Source organism: Diaphorina citri, unplaced genomic scaffold, assembly GCF_000475195.1.
Source record: "Diaphorina citri unplaced genomic scaffold, Diaci psyllid genome assembly version 1.1 scaffold1039, whole genome shotgun sequence".
Taxonomy (NCBI): domain Eukaryota; kingdom Metazoa; phylum Arthropoda; class Insecta; order Hemiptera; family Psyllidae; genus Diaphorina; species Diaphorina citri.
Genome location: NW_007378469.1, coordinates 81,370 through 101,669, shown reverse-complemented (window position 1 = coordinate 101,669; position 20,300 = coordinate 81,370). Strand labels below are relative to the sequence as shown.

Genomic DNA, 20,300 nt, shown 5'->3' with positions numbered 1-20,300 from the left:
GGGGGGAAACACGTATTGTAAGGGGTAGGCAACATCTTTAAATAAACATCTTAGATCCCATGACCTACTCACCTCCATTTTCATTAACTTTTTAGATACCACCAACTTTATTTCTCCATGGTGGATATACATGTACATATCTGCAGACTAACAGAGTTAAAGTCAATGGTAAATCTGTGTTTCTAGTTTTCTTAATGACATATTAGATATATCTTCATTTTATGCGTAGTCTTACAGCAATATGTCTCATTTTCATACTGAGATCCTTCGTTCCCTAACATGTGCTCCTTTTGTTTTCATTTCTAGGAACATATTTTAATTGTATTATGTTCATGGTGGCATCGTCAGTTGTGCTCACTGTAGTCGTGCTCAATTATCACCATCGGACTGCTGACAGTCACGAAATGCCTGACTGGGTAAGTATAAGTGCATCTAACCATATTTATAGGTACTGTGAAATAGGCTCCAAAAGCTATATCGTCAATTAAACCACAGAAGATCAAGGAGTTCGGTAGCACTCCGCCCCGCGAAGTCAAAATTTGACAGCGCTAATAAGAGATCGAAAATTGTGCTCTGAAAATCAGGGGGTCAATAATTTTCCAATTGACAGCAACACAAAACTTGATGGGTAAATACTGTTTATTTACCAAAGGCAGGTGGTTCAGAAGAGTTATTTTGAGAAAACCCTGAAAATGAGAACCAAGAGGAAGGGAGTGAAAAAGGAGATATGAAGGAAGAAAGGAGCAGAAGTTTGTTTCATTGATAATAATCTAACTTGTAAACGAGTGAAAAAGTGGCAACACCCTACGTGTGGGCGTAGGCAAAAGGGCAAAGAGAAATGACTCTCCAAAATTGTTCAGAAACCCATTTATGACAGGAATTATTAATTAATGAACTTTTCTTCCAGCCTCAGCATTTTTATCCTTTTCGACTTTTGCCCCCGGTACATTTTAATCGAAAATAGAAAACTTCCCCCAGCAGTAGAGAGTAGAGCAAAGTTCAAAAGCTCTGTTTTTGCTTTCGGTGAGGGATAAGAGCCCTCTTCTGAGGCCTTTGGTTGAAGTCAAAGTTCTTCGAGAGATGAAGAATCGATAGCAGTATAGTAGAAGATGCGTATTGCGTACCCAAGTATTATTTTATTTTATAATCTTTGGCGCTTTACACCTGCAGGTACACACATTCGGTGAGGGATAAGAGCCCTCTTCTGAGGCCTTTGGTTGAAGTCAAAGTTCTTCGAGAGATGAAGAATCGATAGCAGTATAGTAGACGATGCGTATTGCGTACCCAAGTATTATTTTATTTAATAATCTTTGGCGCTTTACACCGGAAGCTTGGTACACACGTTACGCTTTGTCTGCAGACTTGTCCAATTTGGTCTCACGGCCTTGTCTTTCGACAGATCGTACGAGTGTGCAGCAATACACGTATAATCTACCAAAAGACGATTCGTGAGACCAAGTTGCAGACAAATCTTAGCACGTGTATCAGACCATCATGTTCAATTTAATTCTACATTTGGTCTCACGGCCTTGTCTTTCGACAGATCGTACGAGTGTGCAGCAATACACGTATAATCTACCAAAAGACGATTCGTGAGACCATGTTGGAAGACGGGTCTGCAGACAAATCTTAGCACGTGTATCAGACCATCATGTTCAATTTAATTCTAATTACAGAGAATCCTCCAACATTCTCAGTTCTTTTCCTAATTTCCTCCCGTTTTTTCGTCCACAGATCAGGTTTTTGTTTCTGCAGTGGATCCCCTGGATTCTGTGCATGCAGAGGCCTCACAAGAAGATCACGAGGAAAACCATCGCCATGAGCAACAAGATGCGGGAGTTGGAGCTCAAGGAGAGAACCTCGAAGAGTCTGATGGCGAACGTGCTCAACATAGACGACGACTTTCGACACGTCACGGCCAGCTCGATGTCGAATAGTTCGAACTTCATCCGGAGTGGTAAGTGTTGACTCGGTGCGGGTCGACCCGGGCGGCGTAATGTTCGGGAAAAGTATTTAAAGGAATTACTGTGAAACAAATTCAATGACTGAAAGGGCATAAATTACTTTGACGCAATCTCTGCGGCCGAGAGGGTATCACACGAGGCTCTTAAACCAGATGTCCTATTCCCGGGAGAGTCCTTTTTTTCGGCTCTCTGCTTGGACTTTGCATAGTTAATGGACTTTGGCCTGGCGCCCTGCCGTACCTGGCACCCTGCCAATAATGTTGTTAAGGTACTTGGTTGTAGAAAGCTAAAGATCTTTTTTGGATTCTTGTAGTATGTATTGCTAAATGAGAAAGCTACCTAACTATTCTCACGGGGCTAAGTTTCGAGTAGGTACTGAAATGCAACTTTCGTCTTGTAAATAATTCGTGTCATTAGCTAGGAAAGCAATACTTTCGTTACCTGCGAGTATGTTGCACTCATTTATTATTAACTCGAATGCATTAGCAACTAAAAATGTGTAAGACAATACCCAAGGATCTTGTTACTTTTCCCGAACATTACTACGACAATGTAGAAACAAGGAATATTAAAATGTGTAAGACAATACCCAAGGATCTTGTTACTTTTCCCGAACATTACTACGACAATGTAGAAACAAGGAATATTATAGATTAGTCGGGCAAAATTATTATTATTATTATTATTATTATTATTATTATTATTATTATTATTATTATTATTATTATATTTCATTTTTATTTTTTATTTTTTCTGTCATTTATTTGCAGAAGTCCTTTTATCCCAACAGTAAAAAAAACATCTAACTTATTATACTGTGGTTCAAGTATAACGTAGTAACGTACTAATGGAGGATAAAATGATATGCCTCGGCTGGGATTTGAACCCAAGGCCTCCTCATAAGTTCCTAGTTCTGTCATATAGGTTTATCACAAGAGCACTACATATGAGTGTTCTTCCGCCATCAGACTTCTTGTTCATCTCGGCTGGGATTTGAACCCAAGGCCTCCTCATAAGTTCCTAGTTCTGTCATATAGGTTTATCACAAGAGCACTACATGTGAGTGTTCTTCCGCCATCAGACCTCTTGTTCATGCCACAACTGTCAACTGATATGAGAAAATTTATTTGTCAGAGATGCCGTCTCCCTTTTTCCTCTGCCTTCGGGACATTTTCGACCTCTCTCTCCTTCCACTCCTTTCCTTCTCTCCCTTTTCTCCTCTCCCTAACTTTTGACGCTTTCTCTTTCGTTCTTTTTTCTTCCGAAAACTTTATTGATTTTAAATAATTTCAGGGTTTAGAGTTCTCATCTTCGTTCTTTTCCCCTTTCTTTCAAAAGAGGTCAAGGTAGAAAAACATCCCCAAAATATTTTCCCAAGTATATTTACCCAATAGTTCGAGAGCAGGCCTGGGTTTAAAGATCACCTCTTTCGAAGAACTTGAGAGAGCCAAATTCAGAAGATTAGTGGTCCAAAAGAACTTTCTTCGTTCTTTTCCCCTTTCTTTCAAAAGAGGTCAAGGTAGAAAAACATCCCCAAAATATTTTCCCAAGTATATTTACCCAATAGTTTGAGAGCAGGCCTGGGCTTAGAGATCACCTCTTTCGAAGAACTTGAGAGAGCCAAATTTAGAATATTAGTGTTCCAAAAAAACTTCCTCATTAAAGAATTTTTTCGTCATTTTTGTATAGAGTGGATTTAAATCTTATTCCTTATTAGAAAAAGTAAATCATTCGCTTGTAAAGGGCGGAATTAACCATATTTATAGGTACTGTGAAATAGGCTCCAAAAGCTATATCGTCAATTAAACCACAGAAGATCAAGGAGTTCGGTAGCACTCCACCCCGCTAAGTCAAAATTTGACAGGGCTAATAAGAGATCGAAAATTGTGCTCTGAAAATCAGGGGGTCAATAATTTTCCAATTGACAGCAACACAAAACTTGATGGGTAAATACTGTTTATTTACCAAAGGCAGGCGGTTCAGAAGAGTTATTTTGAGAAAACCCTGAAAATGAGAACCAAGAGGAAGGATTTTCTTCCGAAAACTTTATTGATTTTAAATAATTTCAGGGTTTAGAGTTCTCATCTTCGTTCTTTTCCCCTTTCTTTCAAAAGAGGTTAAGGTAGAAAAACATCCCCAAAATATTTTCCCAAGTATATTTACCCAATAGTTCGAGAGCAGGCCTGGGTTTAGAGATCACCTCTTTCGAAGAACTTGAGAGAGCCAAATTCAGAATATCAGTGTTCCAAAAGAACGTCCTCATTAAAGAAATTTTTCGTCATTTTTTGTATAGAGTGGATTTAAATCTTATTCCTTATTAGAAAAAGTAAATCATTCGCTTGTAAAGGGCGGAAACCCTTTCAGGAAGGGTACCCTGATCCATCTTTCATCTCCTCGTAAACCATACCAAATATTACCAAATCATATTTTCTTCTAAAAGACTTTTTATTTCTTATGAAAATTGCCACTTTTACCATGTGGGAATCTGGGAATAGCAACTAACCTCCTATACGGAATCGTGCCTGCCTTTGTCTCTCAATTGATTGACTTTTTCCGAGTATCTGGGATAAAAATAACAAAAGACATGTTGTTGCTCAAAACATCCCCTTAGTAAAAGATTATTCTTTAAATCTTTGTTATTTGTTAATGCATTCAAATCTTGGAAGTTTTTTTATCACAAATTAATTAAAAATCGAGCCTCCTATTATAGGATAAGCTAACAAAAGACATTTGCTCTCGTAGTATTATATTCGTTCAGGGAGGGAAAAAGAACGTTTTTTTCGGGCTCGAAGAACCTTTTTTTTTTTTTGAAATAGAAACATAAAATTTGGATTAAGGCTGGTAGCAGTAGGTTTGAATCGTGATGCTGTTGAAACTCGAGGTTGTGCCCGGGATTAGGCCTCTTCAAGTCACAGATTTGGAGTTCACTGAATTGAAGCAACCTTGAGTGTGACTATTATATGGCCGGGTGATCCGTGGAACCTTCATGGGCTGCTGCCTAATCAAGCTTTTCCTTTATAATGAGTCTGCTTTAAACAATAATAATTATTATTATTGGTTCCTACCTAATCTACTCGTACTTTTCTGCTCGTCAAGAGTAACAACATTAATGAAGAAAAAACCCCTACTCTACAAAAAATCTGTTGGGATCGTGTTGCTCAAAACATCCCCTTAGTAAAAGATTATTCTTTAAATCTTTGTTATTTGTTAATGCATTCAAATCTTGGAAGTTTTTTTTTTATCACAAATTAACTAAATATCGAGCCTCCTATTATAGGATAAGCTGATAAAGAGAGATGTACTGAGTTGGCTCACCGCCCTTGTATCATAAATTATACATAGATTCAATACAAGTACAAGAGAAGAGCAAAGGGCGATCTCATTTACAGTTTAATTACATTTTAGTACATTTATAACACTGCCAAAGATGAAGTTTTTTTTTCTCGTTGTATGTCTGTAATCTGTAAGATATCTTAATTTAGTCGGTAGGTATTTCACTGAAGATGAAAATATTTTCATCCAAAATAACTTTCATATTTCATATTGAAATTCGTACTTCAGGGTAGAGAACAGTTTGCACAAAGCACAAATTTCTCTTTAGCTATTTCAGAATTTTCGATTGTCTTGTGAAAATTACATAGGTATTCAAATAACATTTATAAGAGACATAACTACCAGCTCGAAGAATATTGAAAATGTTTGATTTTATTGTTTAGTGTAAAAAATACCAAGTAGGTACCTACTGCTTCGGAAAACTATTGGATAGGTATTTTCTGTAAGTGGACATCTTCTTTCTTCATTTGATGTACTCGTTTCTAATTTACATCTAGGAAAATTTTAATATTCGGCATTATTATAGGTTAGGACTTCAATGAAATGACTGTTTTCAATTTATTTCTTCCTGCATAAAATCCACAATCTTAGGATCAGTAGAAACACACATTCAAGAGACATAACTACCAGCTCGAAGAATATTGAAAATGTTTGATTTTATTGTTTAGTGTAAAAAATACCAAGTAGGTACCTACTGCTTTGGAAAACTATTGGATAGGTATTTTCTGTAAGTGGACATCTTCTTTCTTCATTTGATGTACTCGTTTCTAATTTACATCTAGGAAAATTTTAATATTCAGCTATTATTATAGGTTAGGACTTCAATGAAATTACTGTTTTCAATTTATTCCTTCCTGCATAAAATCCACAATCTTAGGATCAGTAGAAAGGTAGAAACACACATTTTATCTAGTGGAAAAAAAAAAAAAAAAAAATATTACAGGGTATAGTATAAAGTAATTATTTTGGTATGGTGATCTTATTTGGAATTCCGCGATTACTGAAGTCCTGACATACCTTGGAAATATATATTTTCACAAAAGTCCAATGTCTTGCATTACGTTAGCTTAACTCCGTACTTTAACGACTTTACTGTTGTGTATGTCTTAGGTATAATATGTACAACAAATTTAACATTAACTCCGTACTTTAACGACTTTACTGTTGTGTATGTCTTAGGTATGTACAACAAATTTAACATTATACTTTGGAACTTTCTTTCAATTCATTTTTCACCTTTTTGTGTTTCCCTCTGCAGCAATCTTCGTTGAAGGAATCCAAAGAAAGAAAAAGAGTCCTCTTTTTTTAAAAACTCGATAAATTTAACATTATACTTTGGAACTTTCTTTCAATTTATTTTTCACCTTTTTGTGTTTCCCTCTGCAGCAATCTTCGTTGAAGGAATCTAAAGAAAGAAAAAGAGTCCTCTTTGTTTAAAAACTCGAAATTTAAAAATTATATTGTTGTTACTCAATTACTCATATGTATTTTGATGTTATGTTTATATCTGTCTATAGGTTAACAAATTTTGTTGTTCGACCTTTTGATCCAAAACCTGAAATTCCTCAAAATATGAATTATTCTTTTCGTGTTAACCTTCATCCCCCAGGATGTGTGAATGTGTAGACCGAAAAATTACAAAAAAAAAAAAAAATGCGGCGCAGTTATATCATGTACAAATGGAGGACTTAAGCCCTTACCCTAGTGGGATGAAAAAAGATTGGAGAATTAATGTTGAATAGGCTTGGGAACATTACCTTGAAGAAAAAAAAATCTGTTGTGACGCAGTGGGAATAGGGTGGAAAATCTTGAAAAGTAGACTGGAAATTCGGAAAAAAAAATGGACTGGAAAACCGAGTAAAGTCAGGGAATTTTGTTTTTCCATTTTGGTAGACACCCTGTACCTTTCTTTTCATTTTCCTTGTCGCAGTTTCAGTCTTTCCTTCAAAGACACTCGGACTGAAGACTCCAAAGAGGATATATGTGGGGAAAGAGTTTTTCAAATTCAATTTCCATCACTTTCAAAGCTTCACATTTGTGAATCTGTGCTTTATGATAATTCAAAATACCTACAGGATGCTCCCAGCACAATTTTCTGCTAGTAGAGGGCGAATCTGAGAATCTATACTGTCTAGACTCTAGAACTCTAGACGTAATTATTTTAACAAGAAGTAGTAGATAAATCAATAAATGAAGGTATCTTGGGGAAATTACTCTACTTTCCATACTTTTTATGGATTGGTTTATAAGGTTATCTAAAATATAAAAATGAATATTAAAAGATTGGAGAATTAATGTTGAATAGGCTTGGGAACATTACCTTGAAGAAAAAAAAATCTGTTGTGACGCAGTGGGAATAGGGTGGGAAATCTTGAAAAAGTAGACTGGAAATTCGGAAAAAATGGACTGGAAAACCGAGTAAAGTCAGGGAATTTTGTTTTTCCATTTTGGTAGACACCCTGTAAAAAATCTGTTGTGACGCAGTGGGAATAGGGTGGAAAATCTTGAAAAAGTAGACTGGAAATTCGGAAAAAATGGACTGGAAAACCGAGTATAAAGTCAGGGAATTTTGTTTTTCCATTTTGGTAGACACCCTGTACCTTTCGTTTCATTTTCCTTGTCGCAGTTTCAGTCTTTCCTTCAAAGACACTCGGACTGAAGACTCCAAAGAGGATATATGTGGGGAAAGAGTTTTTCAAATTCAATTTCCATCACTTTCAAAGCTTCACATTTGTGAATCTGTGCTTTATGATAATTCAAAATACCTACAGGATGCTCCCAGCACAAATTTCTGCTAGTAGAGGGCGAATCTGAGAATCTATAGATACTGTCTAGGCTCTAGAACTCTAGACGTAATTATTTTAACAAGAAGTAGTAGATAAATCAATAAATGAAGGTATCTTGGGGAAATTACTCTACTTTCCATACTTTTTATGGATTGGTTTATAAGGTTATCTAAAATATAAAAATGAATATTTGTTTGTTTGTGTGTGTTTGTTCGAACTTTATGCCTGGCCAAACCGCTCATCCGATTGCTATGAAACTTTGTGAACTTATTGCTTGCACTCCCCTGAAGGTTATAGGCTATTTTCGGGTTCGTTTTTGTTAAGCTACGCCGAGCAAGACCACTAAATGGATGAGTGACATGAACGGCCATGCCTTAAGGATTTACTAAGGATTTACTATGCCTTTATAATTATTCTCTTGTCAATCAGCTACAGCTTATGTAGCCATTCAGCATTCAATTTCCATCACTTGCAAAGCTTCACATTTGTGAATCTGTGCTTTATGATAATTCAAAATACCTACAGGATGCTCCCAGCACAAATTTCTGCTAGTAGAGGGCGAATCTGAGAATCTATAGATACTGTCTAGGATTCAATTTCCATCACTTTCAAAGCTTCACATTTGTGAATCTGTGCTTTATGATAATTCAAAATACCTACAGGATGCTCCCAGCACAATTTTCTGCTAGTAGAGGGCGAATCTGAGAATCTATACTGTCTAGACTTTATAATTCTCTTGTCAATCAGCTACAGCTTATGTAGCCATTCAGTCTTACATTTTAAATCAACATTTTTGCCTATTTATTGTGCTCCATAGTTAGTCCTAGAACTTTAGACGAGGTTTGTACAACTGAAATAAATTGTCCAACTTGGGTTTCAGTGAGTATTTTACATAGGTGTGCACGGTACAGCTGTGTAAATATTGCAGCAGAAACAAAGACAATTGGTTCCTATTCAAGTAAATGATTCATATTGGCATACAATGTGAAGCACACATTGCACAGGTTCGGAGGGGCAACTGAATTGGGGATTACGGCCCCCTTAGCCTAGTGACTGAGGAGGGGCATAAAATTTAAACAATGCAAAGTCTCGTACATAGATTGGATGACTCTCAATGCTCTCTCTTTGGCGAGAAACCTATACTCTCAAAGAAAATATGAACTTTCCCTTTTTACGGTCAGTCCAGTTCTAACGCGTTTGCTTACCAGAAGGTTCTAGGTTCGATGCTCACAATCGATCAAAATTTGTACTCGTTTTTTAATTACGAATATATCTACGGGTTACTTTCTAGTGTTCTTTGTATTCAAATAAAGCGAAGAAAAAGAGTGAAAATATCTAATGAGTCCGGTAAAATCTAGGGACGAAGTCAAACCCGGGCCTGTATATATCTACGGGTTACTTTCTAGTGTTCTTTGTATTCAAATAAAGCGAAGAAAAAGAGTGATAATATCTAATGAGTCCGGTAAAATCCTAGGGACGAAGTTAAACCCGGGCCTGTCTTATTCTACTTCGTATTGATGTAAGCTCTCATTTTTATGTGAGCGAAGGAAAAAAAGTGCTTCACTAGGCGTTTCATGCATTATTAAGTTTTATAACACTACTTTGATGTAAGCTCTCATTTTTATGTGAGCGAAGGAAAAAAAGTGCTTCACTAGGCGTTTCATGCATTATTAAGTTTTATAACACTACTTGTGTTTTTACTGCCACCAGTCCTACCTACAATGCAATATTTTTATGTGCTACTACAACTCGCATTAACTGTGTAGAAACTAATAATACGCTCACACACTCTCAACTCTCATACCTATACTCTTGAGCTTTGTTTCTCGGCAATAAAAAAATATCTTTTTTGCTTGGCACATTGCATATCTTTATGAGTTTTCAGGCGTTCATAAAAAATAATCTTATTAACTGCTGTGATTTACCCGTGGGTACCTAATACCTACCTATCTAATGTATGTTCTACCTACAGTAACAAAGTAGGTAGTAGGTACTGTAGTTTAAACAAAGTCCGGCGTTCATAAAAAATAATCTTATTAACTGCTGTGATTTACCCAGGGGTACCTAATACCTACCTATCTAATGTATGTTCTACCTACAGCAACAAAGTAGGTAGTACTATAGTTTAAACAAAGTCCTTGTTTACCTCACCGATACATACCTACTTATGTATTAAAACAGACACAACACTTATTTGTTGTACCTACTTACACGTGAAAGCATAGATTCAAGGATTCTACAAGATTTAGTTATGTTATTTTAGTCACATTTAAAAGCGATGATTTAGTTGTATTTTATGTTGTCTAGAATCCCCTTAGCTCATTTTAACGTCCCCTATAACTGCTCCCTATTCACTTCTGAGGATCAGGCAGTCCTACAAATGTTCATTCCGTTCGATAACTCAAGAAAATACTTTCGGCTATGTTATTTTAGTCACATTTAAAAGCGATGATTTAGTTGTATTTTATGTTGTCTAGAATCCCCTTAGCTCATTTTAACGTCCCCTATTACTGCTCCCTATTCACTTCTGAGGATCAGGCAGTCCTACAAATGTTCATTCCGTTCGATAACTCAAGAAAATACTCTCGGTTTTGGAAAATTCTTAACTCAAATTGCCCCAGAGTTTTTATGACGAGATTAATGTAGGTTATGAATTTAGGTATTTGCATTTTTCATAGACGGTTTTTTTCTAGGACAGTTCGGGAGATACTACTTTAACTCAAATTGCCCCAGAGTTTTTATGACGAGATTAATGTAGGTTATGAATTTAGGTATTTGCATTTTTCATAGACGGTTTTTTTTCTAGGACAGTTCGGGAGATACTACAGAGAAAAATTAATTTATGTTTCTAGTCATTACGTTTCCTTTAATTTATGTTTCTTTTAGTGAAAAATTATTGTTTTACCAACAAGGGGAACTAGCTGGCCTAGTTCCCTGGGTGGCTTGTAAATACACTCGACTTAACAGTTGATTTATTTAGCATGAAAAATTACTATATTCTGGAGCTAGGTAGATGTATATTTCCCAGCATTACAGCGACATACTTAAAGGTAGAAACACACTACCATCACGCCAAGTCACGTGAAGTCATGGGGAGTCAGAAAGATATACCATTGTTTTACCAACAAGGGGAACTAGCTGGCCTAGTTCCCTGGGTGGCTTGTAAATACACTCGACTTAACAGTTGATTTATTTAGCATAAAAAAATTACTATCTTCTGGAGCTAGGTAGATGTATAATTCCCAGCATTACAGCGACATAATTAAAGGTAGAAACACACTACCATCACACCAAGTCACGTGAAGTCATGGGGAGTCAGAAAGATATAGTTCAAAGTTTTCCCATAATATTGTAGGTAATTTCGTTCAGGACAGCAACACTACCATCACGTTACGTCACGTGACGTGATGGTAGTGTGTTTTTACCTTAAGATTACCCTGGTTAGGACTTGAGGTCCATAAAATGCTGAAAATGGGACACAATGCCTATTTAAATTCCACATATGTACATAATTCTATTATAAAGGTTTGGGGAAAATTAAAGCAACTTTTTTTAGTAAAATTAGGCTATTTATTTTTTGTTCTAATTCCTCTCTCTCCCGCCCTCCCTTTCTCCCTCTCATGTTATTTATTTCCAGGTTGCAAAGTGAGAATCGTATTGTTTTCTCGTTAGATTTGTATAATGAATTGAGAAGTGATGTGCTTCTCCACATTCTTATTACTTATACCCAGGTCATATTTAGTCTTATCAATATTTGGCCATGCTTTTTCAATTTTTTTTAATAAATCAGGATGAGGCCCCGTTGTTGAACCTAATTTCCCATCAAATACTCCCCTCAGCAAAACTTCCAGGATGTGGTGTCGAAGTTCTAAAAAATAAGAGGAACCTAACTCCTAACATGAAAAGTAAAAAACTAAAAAGTATTACAAACGGAAGATTACTCGTCAGACCTAATTAGTTTACCAAATCTTTCAGATAACCAGGGACCCAGATAGAAACTTTGGCGATTAATCGATTATACATTAATGAAAATAGGACCAACGACAAAAAATTACGCATCTCACAAAGCATCTTACTAAATATAAACACAAAATAAATCTCGATACTATGCAACATAAATGTTTAAACACAAAAGAAAATATCAAATGCTCGTGAAACAAAAATAATAAATATCTTGAAATATAATCTAGACTGTTTCTTCATGAACCAGGATATGAGAGTTGATCGCCAATTTGATCTGCTCATAACTCAACCACAGCACGATATTCCAGGTCACCAGACGACAAAATGATGGAGTAAATCTGAAAAACAAATGGAAAAACAGGCGATTAAAAAAACTATAGAAATAGGTCATACTAAAGGACCACCCAGACCAGTAATGATGATATTATACTTTGCAAACCATTTGCCTCTCCTATAATGAAGGACTTGAACAGAGGCGATTAAAAAAACTATAGAAATAGGTCATACTAAAGGACCACCCAGACCAGTAATGATGATATTATACTTTGCAAACCATATGCCTCTCCTATAATGAAGGACTTATCATGGCTCACAGGAAAGCACAGGTCCTCATAATGGTTGACTGCGGTTCGGGACGGGCCAAGTAATCTTGGCTAGAGACCATCAACCCCCCTTTGGTGCAGCTACACCGCTACAGCAACAACAACATGGTAAAGTGGAGAAACCGAGAAAGTCTGGAATAAATTCCTCTTCTTCTTTTTCTTCGCCTTTTCCCGTCTAGAGACGGGATCGGCGTTTTTCGTCAGCCTCTCAATCAGCCTAACTAGGATGATTGCTTATCAGCTCTAGCTAGGGTGATTGCTTTGGGCTGTCATTTGGTTTTGACTACAAAATTTTACAAGTGGATGCCCGTCGCACTCAGCCTTTGCCATTTCTTTAGCAAGGGAAATATAGGCTGGTATACGCCCTGTTTAAAGTCCCCCAGCGAGACTCTTGAATTAACTAGATACCTACAAACAAAACACCTACCCTTTGTAGAACGCATTGAAGCCTTCCTGGGAGAACATCTGAGCTGCACAGTTGGCGGCACCGGAGTATGTCCCCGGTTTGGAGTTCATGTAGCGAGTCTTCACCACATCAACCGGTGAGGCAACCAATGTGGCGCAGAATCCAGCGATGACCGCGGAGGTGAAATGACAGGGCATCGCATCCTCCAATATCTTCCGAGAGACGAAGAATTCCTTGATGATGTCATAGCAGACGATCTCGGATACATTGACGATGGCGTTACGACTCGCGTTGGATGCAGTGCCTGCAACGAAAAGTGATTGGAGGAAAATTATAGTCAATATTATAGAAAATTATATAAAAGTTAACACCCAGTATTTTTCACCTAACCAAAGTGTCCTCTTATCAGCTTGTCCTCCAAGGAAGTATGTATTTGGAGAGTGTTTGCAAATCTAAACCGTAAATTTACAATCACCCTCAAGCCCTCAACGGTTCTGGAAATACATATCTTTCGTAGGGCTTGAAAACCTACTGTATTAAATCAACCCTACCGAAGCCTGTATCTCAAAATCACCCTCCCCATTAGGTAAGATTACCAAAGTATTGCCCGTTAAAAGAACACTTCTTTTGTTGCAAACAAAGAAATATTTATTTATGAAGTTTCCATTTATTAGTTATTCGGTACAAATCTCTCAATTAAATAAATATTCAAAAAATGGTATACCCATCCTTAAAAGCCGGAGCTTGTTGGTCCACGGATGGGGAGAAACGGATATGGTCGCGGACAAACGGAAAATGACCTACAACAACCAACATACCTTTCCAAAGTCCTTTGGCACCTTCTTCCCTGGCGATTTTCGCGTAGGCTTGAAGCGTGTTGGAATACCGGTTATTTGAGCTGCCCCTGAGCTGAGCTTGAAATCGGACTTTGACCACGTCGGTGGGTTGGGCAATGAGAACCGCTAGACATCCTGTGGTCATACCGGCTCCTACCCTCGCCATAATACTGATATGGGATGTGTTGCCTGGAAGCAAAGAGGAGAAAGTGGGCAGATTAGACGTTGCTTATCTTCAGGCTCAATAATTGGGAGTCACAGAATACCAATGAATTATTGTTTAGAAATAGGTAGGTAGTAGGTACACCTATCTATGTATGTACACTGAACACGGTTTATAGATAGGTAGGTATTGGGATCTTTCCCCCTTCTATTTCTTCCCCTTTTTAGTTTTTACTATATCTTATTCCTCCTCTTCCATTAGGTCTTTATCTGTGACTTCACTTTTGAAACTCAAATTTACCTACTTAGTGTAATTTATTTTTAAGGTAGTTAAATTATGTAGTGCTACTTATCTCGATTTTATTCCAAAGTTCTCTCTTTTATACCTCATTATAATTATCTATAAATACTACCTATCTAGAGATTATATTTCATTGAACCATTAGTGTTCATGGGTCTTTACTTCTACATAATTTCTAATGCCAGGGACCAAAATTTGAGATTAAAATTATATTTCATTGAACCATTAGTGTTCATGGGTCTTTACTTCTACATAATTTCTAATGCCAGGGACCAAAATTTGAGATTAAACACTGGCTATCTTAAAATCTGGAAGAACTTAACACTTTGTGGGGTTCCCGTTGACAAAATTTCGACATCGTTTTTTTACGGTCACCCTAATTAATTCCCAATGAAATTAACCAATATAATTATGGTGAAGGCTAAAATTCTACAGATTGCTTAGTCCCATTGGATTAGGTACCTTTAATTTTCAAGTACGGCCCCAGACTTAATGTTGATCAATGAGAACTTAATAGGAATTGCTTAGTCCCATTGGATTAGGTACCTTTAATTTTCAAGTACGGCCCCAGACTTAATGTTGATCAATGAGAACTTAATAGGATATCATTATGGTGAAGGCTAAAATTCTACAGATTGCTTAGTCCCATTGGATTAGGTACCTTTAATTTTCAAGTACGGCCCCAGACTTAATGTCGATCAATGAGAACTTAATAGGATATCAATGCGCTCTTCATTTTCTACTTATCTTCTTGGTGACCGATAAAACACTAATGGGTTGATGTTATTTAGACACAGGAATAGTTATATCACGTTTAGACAGGGGCGAGGTCAAGTAGGGAAATGCACGAGGACCCTATATCCCCGGGGACACACTTTACAAAGTTAATCTAGTTGGATTAAGCCGTCTACTTAGGTTAATTTAAACATAACCAGATTGTCTTAATCTAATTGGTTAAGCGTATTGTCATATTGTGCCCCGGGCATTTAGAAGGAAGAATTATTTCAATATAGGAATCTACCAGAAATATCTGATATTCACACATTCAGAGAGTAAAATTTCTTTTACTTTTTACCAATAACCAATAAATCTTCTTGCATTTCCTTGCACTCATACTTGCATCCTGCCCCTGTGCCTATAGATAAATTATCAAAAAATGAATAAAGAAAACTGTTAACAATAATTTTTTAACTTTGTGTTGTCCAGATTGAAGGAAAAACGAGCCAGGCGTTCACTTTAGATGATAACTCAGATATGTCATTTCACGTCGTCCAAAAATGCCGATTGATACCTACTACCTATTAGGAGATTAGGTAGGTCTTTTTTTTTCTAATTTTCACCTTTCTACTGTAACTCAATGCTAGTGCTAGGTATCTTCCTATTTCGACCAAAATACAGATACTTTTAAGATTATTAAGGAGAAAGCCAGCCATTCCGAAAACGAACCTTATCTGTTTTTAGGATATCATCCATCCCGCGCGGAAATCGAACACGCCACCTAGCGTTTACAAGGTAGACGCGCTACTCTCCAAGCCAACTAGGCTGAAATTTTCGAGTTCCTTGCACTCATACTTGCATCCTGCCCCTGTGCCTATAGATAAATTATCAAAAAATGAATAAAGAAAACTGTTAACAATAATTTTTTTAACTTTGTGTTGTCCAGATTGAAGGAAAAACGAGCCAGGCGTTCACTTTAGATGATAACTCAGATATGTCATTTCACGTCGTCCAAAAATTCCGATTGATACCTATTAGGAGATTAGGTAGGTCTTTTTTTTTTCTAATTTTCACCTTTCTACTGTAACTCAATGCTAGTGCTAGGTGCTAGGTATCTTCCTATTTCGACCAAAATACAGATACTTTTAAGATTATTTATGTTTGCTAGACACGGGTTTAGATAAAGGGCCATATAGGTAACTTGATTAAAAATCTTTTTGCTTTAATCCAAAACGCCTGCTCTGTTTCTGTCCGGAAATCGACCGAATAAATTCAATTTGCCTTAAATTTGTAAGATGTAGATAAATAATTTAAAAAAGGTTCTTTGAAATCGAATGCCCCATGTGCTATTGTTGGTAGGTACACCTACACAGGCAAAAAAGAGATGGTTAGCCCCACGAGGACATGTATATGAGGTACATGATGCGCTATCTAGAAGACGAAATTCGAACTTGAACGAAACATTTTTCAAAATTTTCCTCCCCTTGGTAGGTAGGTACATAGGTTAGGTACATTACCTCGGGGCTTTTTGTTGAGGATTTTTATATTGTAATAATTAATAAAATTATAAATATATGAATTGTATATTTTCATTTTGTCTACAAATATGAAGCCCGAATTTTCAGTTGTTTGTAGATTAAAAACCCATGTTAGATCAATGATTTTATCCTATAATTACCGACAATGAAGCACATGGGGTTGTTTCGATTTCGATGAAATCTAATTAATACCTACGTGTTAAATTTGAAATTATGTCCTGAATTATAAATGTTTAATTAAATTATACATAAAATATATATTGATGTTGTAAATAAATATTTTATAATATTTTAAAAACATTTATTATTGACTTGTGTGTTGGATCAATTTTTGAAAAATCTCTTACAGTAGGTTTCAAGGGTGAAAAACTACTGAGTGGGATGAGCCCCATCCTTATCAGGTAACTTTAGTCTCGTGAATAGATCCCAATAATTGTGGACCAGCTCTGAAAAAGTAGTCGATGCGATGGACACCTAAGGAAAATAAAAGTGAAATTGAAAACAATGTAATTTTGTATTATTCCAAAATCCAATAATAAACGATTCAATTTGAATTCTTTTATTATTATCTTTTTCTTTTCTGTTTTGAGTGGGATGAGCCCCATCCTTATCAGCTAACTTTAGTCTCGTGAATAGATCCCAATAATTGTGGACCAGCTCTGAAAAAGTAGTCGATGCGATGGACACCTAAGGAAAATAAAAGTGAAATTGAAAACAATGTAATTTTGTATTATTCCAAAATCCAAATATTCCAAATAAAAACAATTTTATTGCCACAAAAATACAAAACACATATATTTATTCCTCTCTTAAATTAAAATCTACTTAACCTACGAAACTCCTGAAAAAGTAGTCGATGCGATGGACACCTAAGGAAAATAAAAGTGAAATTGAAAACAATGTAATTTTGTATTATTCCAAAATCCAAATAAAAACAATTTTATTGCCTCAGAAATACAAAACACTTATATTTATTCCTCTCTTAAATTAAAATCTACTTAACCTACGAAACTCCATAAACTCGTGGGAAAAAAAAGTTGAAAAAATATCACAATGCATAGAAGATTCATCCTAACGTATGTTTTCAACGACAGTCAGCAAATATTATTCACAATCTCAATCATCTTGCTTAAACTCAAATAATGTCGAGATGAAGACAATTATCAAAATTGGTCATAATATACCTACTTAGCTGATTCTAATTTTCACCTTTCTACTGTAACTCAATGCTAGTGCTAGGTATCTTCCTATTTCGACCAAAATACAGATACTTTTAAGATTATTTATATTTGCTAGACACGGATTTAGATAAAGGGCCCTAAACAAAGTTAATCTAGTTGGATTAAGCCGTCTACTTGGGTTAATTTAAACATAACCAGATTGTCTTAATCTAATTGGTTAAGCGTATTGTCATATTGTGCCCCGGGCATTTAGAAGGAAGAATTATTTCAATATAGGAATCTACCAGAAATATCTGATATTCACACATTCCGGGAGTAAAATTTCATTTATTTTTTACCAATAACCAATAAATCTTCTTGCATTTCCTTGCACTCATACTTGCATCCTGCCCCTGTGCCTATAGATAAATTATCAAAAAATGAATAAAGAAAACTGTTAACAATAAGCATTGTTGGCAACATTGGAAGCTTGGGAAAGGACTATTTTCTTCACCGGGCCCTTTGTATTTGCCTCTCCTTGTAACTGTTGGACAAAAAATAACATTAACCTCGTGTTATTAATATGGTTTTAACCTTTTTAACGCTAAATTTTAGGTTATGAATTAAAATAACATTAACCTCGTGTTATTAATATGGTTTTAACCTTTTTAACGCTAAATTTTAGGTTATGAATTAAATAGACATCTCAAACCAGTTATTCATTTATTCTTTCTTTTTTAGAGGTTTGTTAAAGGGAACTGTAATTGCCAAGATCTTATCGTCCCGAAATCGAAGAGAGAACGAGGACAGGATAGGAGAAAGTCAGCCAAAGGAACATTATCCGGTCAGGATAAAATCCATCCTCGGGCGGGAAGAACCCGCGGCCGTTATGAATTAAATAGACATCTCAAACCCGTTATTCATTTATTCTTTCTTTTTTAGAGGTTTGTTAAAGGGAACTGTAACTGCCAAGATCTTATCGTCCCGAAATCGAAAAGAGAACGAGGACAGGATAGGAGAAAGTCAGCCGTTCCGAGAAGGAACATTATCCGGTCAGGATAAAATCCATCCCCGGGCGGGAATCGAACCCGTTGACATAGCGCTTACAAGGCAGACGCGCTACCAACCAAGCTAACTAGGCTGGCACTCGTTTTTAGATTGCAAATATTTCAACGGGTTACTTCCTGGTGTTCTCATGTTGACCCAGCACCTGAATGGGAACTATTGTGTCCGCCCATCTGATAATAGGCATACATGCTACAACACAGACAACACGAGTCTAATGTAGCAGTTGTTTCATAGCTACGAATGTACGAAAATACGTATAGGTACGTACGAGTATTGTGTCCGCCCATCTGATAATAGGCATACATGCTACGACACAGACAACACGAGTCTAATGTAGCAGTTGTTTCATAGCTACGATAATGTACGAAAATACGTATAGGTACGTACAAAATTTAACATTATACTTTGGAACTTTCTTTCAATTTATTTTTCACCTTTTTGTGTTTCCCTCTGCAGCAATCTTCGTTGAAGGAATCCAAAGAAAGAAAAAGAGTCCTCTTTGTTTAAAAACTCGAAATTTAAAAATCATATTGTTGTTACTCGTATGTATTTTGATGTTATGTTTATATCTGTCTATAGGTTAATAAATTTTGTTGTTCGACTTTTTGATCCAAAACCTGAAATTCCTCAAAATATGAATTAGGGTACTTTGGCAATTTATTAGTTATATTTCAATAATTGAGAGTCACAGAATACCAATGAATTATTGTTTAGAAATAGATAGGTAGGTACACCTATCTATGTATATATGAATTAGGGTACTTTGGCAATTTATTAGTTATATTTCAATAATTGGGAGTCACAGAATACCAATGAATTATTGTTTAGAAATAGGTAGGTAGTAGGTACACCTATCTATGTATGTACACTGAACACGGTTTATAGATAGGTAGGTATTGGGATCTTTCCCCCTTCTATTTCTTCCCCTTTTTAGTTTTTACTATATCTTATTCCTCCTCTTCCGTTCCTCAAAATATGAATTGGGGTACTTTGGCAATTTATTAGTTATATTTCAATAATTGGGAGTCACAGAATACCAATGAATTATTGTTAAGAAATAGGTAGGTACACCTATCTATGTATGTACAATGTAGGTACACTTAACACGGTTTATAGATAGGGTTTATAGATAGGTAGGTATTGGGATCTTTCCCCCTTCTATTTCTTCTCCTTTTTAGTTTTTACTATATCTTATTCCTCCTCTTCCAAGCACAGGTCCTCATAATGGTTGACTGCGGTTCGGGACGGGACAAGTAATCTTGGCTAGAGACCATCAACCCCCCTTTGGTGCAGCTACACCGCTACAGCAACAACATGATAAAGTGGAGAAACCGAGAAAGTCTGGAATAAATTCCTCTTCTTCTTTTTCTTCGCCTTTTCCCGTCTAGAGACGGGATCGGCGTTTTTCGTCAGCCTCTCAATCAGCCTAACTAGGATGATTGCTTATCAGCTCTAGCTAGGGTG

The 20,300-nt window shown here is 36.2% G+C and overlaps 2 protein-coding genes and 2 long non-coding RNA genes across 5 annotated transcripts in view; 2 read left to right on the top strand and 2 right to left on the bottom strand.

The window, feature by feature from the left end:
• LOC103513865 (acetylcholine receptor subunit alpha-type acr-16-like) overlaps positions 1-2,212 on the top strand; it is a 20,041-nt gene extending 17,829 nt beyond the window's left edge. For both annotated transcript variants that reach the window (XM_017445978.2, XM_026826966.1), the window contains exons 2-3: positions 307-416; positions 1,735-2,212. In XM_017445978.2, the coding sequence (XP_017301467.2) occupies positions 327-416; positions 1,735-1,968 (324 nt within the window). In that variant the 5' untranslated portion in view covers positions 307-326 and the 3' untranslated portion in view covers positions 1,969-2,212. The remainder of the gene's footprint in view (positions 1-306; positions 417-1,734) is intronic.
• Positions 2,213-12,065: 9,853 nt separating this feature from the next.
• LOC113469343 (mitochondrial uncoupling protein 2-like) lies at positions 12,066-14,116 on the bottom strand (the record flags this gene model as incomplete). The annotated part of the gene is made up of 3 exons (XM_026826957.1): positions 12,066-12,384; positions 13,076-13,358; positions 13,873-14,116. Coding segments are annotated over 3 exons (642 nt in total), but the record flags the coding sequence as incomplete, so codon positions are not given.
• Positions 14,117-14,165: 49 nt separating this feature from the next.
• On the top strand, positions 14,166-20,044 carry LOC113469350. The gene is made up of 3 exons (XR_003392800.1): positions 14,166-14,184; positions 19,682-19,725; positions 19,970-20,044. It is a non-coding gene; the product is annotated as an uncharacterized LOC113469350 (long non-coding RNA).
• Positions 17,332-17,807, bottom strand: LOC113469348. Its single transcript, XR_003392798.1, has 2 exons — positions 17,612-17,807; positions 17,332-17,438 (listed from the first exon to the last, which is right to left on the bottom strand). It is a non-coding gene; the product is annotated as an uncharacterized LOC113469348 (long non-coding RNA).
• Positions 20,045-20,300: the final 256 nt, after the last annotated feature.